At 41.9% G+C, this 5,449-nt stretch overlaps 1 protein-coding gene across 2 annotated transcripts; it reads left to right on the top strand.

The window, feature by feature from the left end:
* The first annotated feature begins 257 nt into the window (after positions 1 to 257).
* FOXL3 (forkhead box L3) lies at positions 258 to 5,148 on the top strand. 2 transcript variants are annotated; one of them, XM_030002416.2, is made up of 3 exons: positions 258 to 517; positions 1,396 to 1,462; positions 1,816 to 5,148. In XM_030002416.2, exons 1-3 carry the CDS (start codon positions 411 to 413, stop codon positions 2,296 to 2,298), a joined length of 657 nt encoding a protein of 218 aa, XP_029858276.1. In that variant the 5' UTR covers positions 258 to 410; the 3' UTR covers positions 2,299 to 5,148. The 2 variants fall into 2 exon arrangements, with proteins under 2 accessions (XP_029858276.1, XP_029858275.1); XM_030002415.2 differs by having other exon boundaries at positions 267 to 517; positions 1,294 to 1,462.
* The last annotated feature ends 301 nt before the right edge of the window (positions 5,149 to 5,449 follow it).

Here is a 5,449-nt window from a genome sequence, read left to right as displayed (position 1 = left end):
CGCTGGCCCCTCTCCAGCCCAGACCACCCAGCGAGCTGAGCGGAGCTACTGGCGGTGCACACCCCGGTTCAAAGGTTCACCCCAATTCACCAGCTCCATCAGTCACCGGCCGCCTGGCTCCGCCACCCCATTGGAGGCAACAGCAATAACAACAATAACCCCCCCCCCCAAAAAAAAAAAAAAAAAATATAATATCCTAACAGACAGGCTGTCTGGGACGTGAGAATTGCAAAAACAATCCCCACCCCATCACGGAGAGTATGTGTGCACGGAGGAGAGGGAGCGTGAGGAGGGGGGAGAGAGGCAACGAGACAGACAGAGGGGAGGGAAGAAGGGAGGAGGGAGTCCAAGCTCTGAGAAACATCACTCCATCTCTCTCACTCCACAGGAGCTGAGCAAGGAGCAGGACGATGTTTGACAACACGCAGTACCCCTATAACTGCTTTAATTATGATGGGGATGATTATCCTACCTGTAGTTCTGACGAAGAGAAAAAATTCACCAGACCGGCGTACAGGTAAGATGAAGTTTTTCCAAGTCTCCCCATCTCTGGGGAGGTTTCTGAGCTCTGGGATGGTGGGATCACAGCTCCTGGGGGAGTGTGGGACCTCTCCTCAGGTGGGCGGTGGGTCTGGCCCCTGTGCAGGCACCGCAGCAGGCAGATTTCCCCCCGTCTCGCTGTTTGAAGTGTTCATGATTTGTTTTCTCCCGTGCGGGGTCACAGCAACTCTGGCATGCCGTTGAGCCACCAGACCTCAGATGGTCTCCTCCGACCTCCAGGAGCCCCGGGAGAAGGGGAATTAAATGTGCAACATGCCAATGGGTGAAACGGACGCCGATAATCCCCGGTGTGGTGGGAAGACGCGCGGTGTAAATGTTCACAGGGGCACCTAAGGTCCTTGCCACGAGCAGGCAAGGTCTCCAGTGACAGTGTCTCTGAGCCCGGTCTGCCTCACTGCAGCCTTCCAGCTCAGGGAAACTTTTCTGATGGGGTTTGAGAGGTGGGTGATCTTTCTGTAATCCTCCTGTATCTAAGCTCTCTGTGCTGAGCGCCGGGGCAAGCAGCCCGGTCGGGGCTCAATTGCCTGGAAGTAACGCCTGCGTATCACCCCGGGGGCTCGGGGCGGAGAGGCAGCAACCACGCTCGGGACTTACCCCTGGGATGTCTCGGGTCAGGGCGCAGATCCACTGGGAGAACTTTTGGAAGCAGGATATAGGCACAGATACACCCATGTGGTCCTAAAACCTGAGTATGTTAGGCGATGGTGTAACAGCAAGTTTTCCTTCTTTCAGCTACATTGCCTTAATTGCAATGGCCATCCAGCAAAGTCCTTCAAATAAAGTCACCCTCTCTGGCATTTATGACTTTATAATGAAGAAATTTCCTTACTACAGATCAAATCAAAGAGCCTGGCAGAACTCCATCCGACATAACTTATCGCTTAACAGTTGTTTTGTAAAGGTAAGATCACTAACTGTATATTTACATACACACTGTGCATGGCTAAAAAAAATATATGCAGGAATAATCTCATCACTGAGAAAGAAGGGAAACAAACAGCTGAGCTGCGAATCACTTAAAATCTCTCTGAGTTGTCAGTTATAGAGATACAGAGTATATCCTTGTCTGATGCGTGCTAATAGATAACAAATTGAGGAGGATGGAGTTTACATCCTATTGGTATAATGAAAGAGAATAGGCTTAAAAGTCTTGTCATATGTGTTTACACCATTCTTGAATGTAAATGAATGCAGATGTTAAGCAGCAGCATCTGTAACACATACAAATACTGAACTGCCTTTAAATAAATACAGGTTCCCAGAACAGAAGGGAATGAGAAGGGGAAAGGAAACTATTGGAGCTTTGCAACGGGATGCGAATCCATGCTGGATCTCTTTGAAAACGGGAATTACAGGCGAAGACGGAGGAGGAGGAACGTGAAAAGGGAACATAAGGAGCAGAGATCAAGCAGAGGGAAAAGTCCTTCATCCCCCGTTATGTCTTCTATGGACTCCGCTTTAAACAACATTTCTTCTTCTGAAAGTAAACACGAAAGAACTGAATCGGGCCCAAGACTACTGGAGCCTCGTGGGTTTGCTCCAAACAGCGTGACCAACAGGCAAAGCCTAAGCAATTCCTCCTTAGCAAAATCGGATTCTGAAATTAAATTCAGCATCGATTACATCCTCTCAGCCCCTGACCCTTTGCCTGTCGTGAGATCTCAATATAATAGGCAAGAAAATAAATATCATCTCCTGGAGGCCCAGCAAATTAATCTCCAGTTCTGGACAATGTGATGTTATTTATTCGTGGTAACAAAATCTGAGTTGCAGTGTATTCAGCAGCTTCATGTCACTGAAATTCAGGCGCCTGCCTCCTCGTTTGCTTCCCGAGCAGTACTCAGAAAGGGTTACCGATTCACGAGCTGATACTCTGTCTGTACCCAAAGAACTTTGCTAAGATTAAAGCATAAATAACAGTTACCAATATCGGTTTTCACTACGCTGAAATTAATGAAATTCTAGCTTTGTTTTCTTAACTGTCGTGGACATCATTTAACACCACAAAAAAATTTCCTTTCTCAAGCAGAATCTGACAGAAAAGAGACTTGCTTATCACCCATTGCTTTATTAAAGACAAAGTGAATTTGATTCCACTTACACTGGTGGAAATTAGGATTAATTCCACTGAAGTATATAGGTCAGAACTTAAGCTGATCTAAAACAGTGTAATTCTGTCGACTTACACTGGCTGAGAATGTAAGGGGAGCGGGGGGGGGGGGCTTAGTTTTCTTAAAAGGAATCACAGAAAATCACTCTGTCTTCCCTTATTTTTTATTTTATCGTCATGTTTCAAACTGTTGTGCAGCTTTAATTCATCATTAATTAGAAAATGTAGTTATTAATGTTTTTAAAGTATATTTTTGTTGATATTCAGGGCAGAGTTGTTTAAACTGTTGAAGTGAAGTTGTATTCAAAATAATTCCAAGAAAGCTAATTGCAAGGCTGTTGAACTCTGGTTGACTTTGATGGGTAGTGTGACAGAGGCACAGGGCCTCTTAATGCCTTGGTTTAAAAAAAATAACCCTCTCCCCTTGTACTATCAGAAAGCTTCCTGAGATGCTGCAGGAAAGTCCTTGAATATATTTCATTTAGCAAGTGTGAAGGGACACCCAGCTTTGCAAGAAGCTGTATCCAGTGTTGACCAAAGCCAAAATTCTACCTACCTGCTTTGAGACAAGTTGTATATTCCTATTAAATAGATTTTTATTGATCCTTCTTGGAAGCAATTACCAAAGTAGTACTTGATACGATTTCAGCAAAGCTGGTGAGGTTTATAACTTACAGATAGCAATGTTAGATCATGAGCTCCATTTCTAAAGAAAGCCGTTTCATTACCATTTACATGCGGTCGGGTATTTCAGAACAGAACCTGATGGACAATGATGAACTGTAACGAGCATTTAAGAACTTGCTTTTATACAACTTGTTCACAATTAATTGCTTCCCAGTACCTTGGGCAGCATTAGTAAAGACTCCACAAAATCTTGGTTTTGGCTTGGCTACTACAATCTTCACCTACTGCAGATAATAGAAAAAAAAGACAAGGATTCTGGTGGTTTTAAGCAATTATATACAGAGAGGTAAAATTATCTTTGCAACATGAACTAAAGGTAAATGAAGGTATATGAGATAAGATTAAGCAAAATTGTGCTAGAGGTATGCTCAGGCATGACTTGAATTTTTATGCAGAAGCTTTGACATTTCACTAAGTTATTTTACATTGTGTCTAATATATACTGTACATTTATACTATATATTCTTATATATTGTTATTGAGAAAGGGAGCAATATCACTGCACTTATATGTTGTAAAAATGCATGATGTATGTTGTCATGATGCTGAAACTCCTGCCATATACTTAAAATTTACCATCAGTGGTATTTCACACTGATTGGTAATAAATGCTCATTTTTTGGAAAACTATAAAACTTGCTATCTTCAGGCATTTCCATAGCATGCAAAAGTCTTCGCTTCTTCTTCAAAATAGACAAAATGGAAAATCATGTCAGTTACATCACTGCATGTCTTCCAAACTTTGAAGGGATGATTTCTTGTGACCAAATTTTGCCTTCAAACGGGAGCTTTCCATTCTCTGTGAATCGATGGTTATGCTGGGCAATTATCTGAAAGCAAAATTTGGCTCATTAGACCTGATTGATCTGCTGTTTACATTGGTGTTAGAAAAAGAAGAAAACCTCTGGGGTCACTGGGCAGGTGGATTCTCATTTGAAGAGGGACAAGGATTTGCTCCTTTAGTATTTATGTTCAGTAGTAAATAGATGTGGGAAGAGCATGTCCTCATTTAGTACTTCAATGTATGCATGCGCTCACATGTGGGTTGGTATGTATGCACCTCTAGGATCCTCCCTACATTTATATATTCATGCTTTATATGCAGATTTTTTTCTTGACTGTTTTAAACATGGCAATGCTGCTGTTAGGCTGATAGTACACATCTGCAGTGTATTTGAAATATATATTTTTTGCTGTGAAATGTGCGAATACGATTCTTACTATGTGTTCTTTGTTAATGCTGTTAGCAAAAGGTAACTCAATGACAGCGAAAGTTCCTCCTAAGCATACACCTTACCCAGGTGAACACAGTGGGCCGCTGAGACTAATGGAGATACAGTTATGGCTACTAAGCAATATAGGATAAATGTATTAGGAAAGGCAGAAATACACCCAGGTGGATTTACAGCAGAGATCCAAAACCATTTTCAGTAAGATGAATTAATATTCACAAATAGCCATGTCCTTTGCTCACAGTAAAGTGCCTGCTAGGAGAGACAGTCATACTTGAGTTTCCCTAACATATAATCAAAGAAATTTGTGTACAAATAGGTGTTAACATTTGTTTTGCAAAGGATATCAATCATATTTCAAAAAATGAAGGGACATATTTCAATTTACCCAGTATATTATATTCTGACGACTCCAGAAAGGTTTCCAGCACTTAAAGTGAATGGCATTTAATATAGAACAACATAACAGGGGTGAGGGCTAGACGTGACCTTATTCAAATGTCGTAGCCATTACAAAGCCATTCCCAATGTAATTATAATTAAATACTTTATGCCTTTCTTGCAAATCCTCTGATCGATCATTGATATTAACATTAATATTGTATTACCCCCGAGCAAATGTCTCCCACACAAGTGTTATGGATCACCAGGTTTCCATTAACAAAGTTGTGAGCTATTGCCGTATGCTGGTCGTGGATAAATTTACGTAAATTACCTTTTCTCAGGGAAGGGGGGAAGAAGTCTAGTTTTTTTTCTTTTTATCCCTGCACTCTGAGTCTAGAGCTATTTCTTCAGCTCCATCACAGCCTGTCAGCCACTTACATAAAGCCACAATGAAGGAAAAAGGAAAATCTCACAG

Source organism: Aquila chrysaetos, chromosome 25, assembly GCF_900496995.4.
Source record: "Aquila chrysaetos chrysaetos chromosome 25, bAquChr1.4, whole genome shotgun sequence".
Taxonomy (NCBI): domain Eukaryota; kingdom Metazoa; phylum Chordata; class Aves; order Accipitriformes; family Accipitridae; genus Aquila; species Aquila chrysaetos.
The sequence above is the reverse complement of the archived record's forward strand: the minus strand, read 5'-3'. Positions and strand labels throughout refer to the sequence as shown.

Bases quoted from the DNA above. Each gene is read 5' to 3' on its own strand.
- FOXL3 (XM_030002415.2), top strand. From the start codon at position 411: ATGTTTGACAACACGCAGTACCCCTATAACTGCTTTAATTATGATGGG. The intron at 518-1,293 runs GTAAGATGAAGT...TCCTTCTTTCAG, and splicing joins TTCACCAGACCGGCGTACAG to CTACATTGCCTTAATTGCAA. The intron at 1,463-1,815 runs GTAAGATCACTA...AAATAAATACAG, and splicing joins TTAACAGTTGTTTTGTAAAG to GTTCCCAGAACAGAAGGGAA.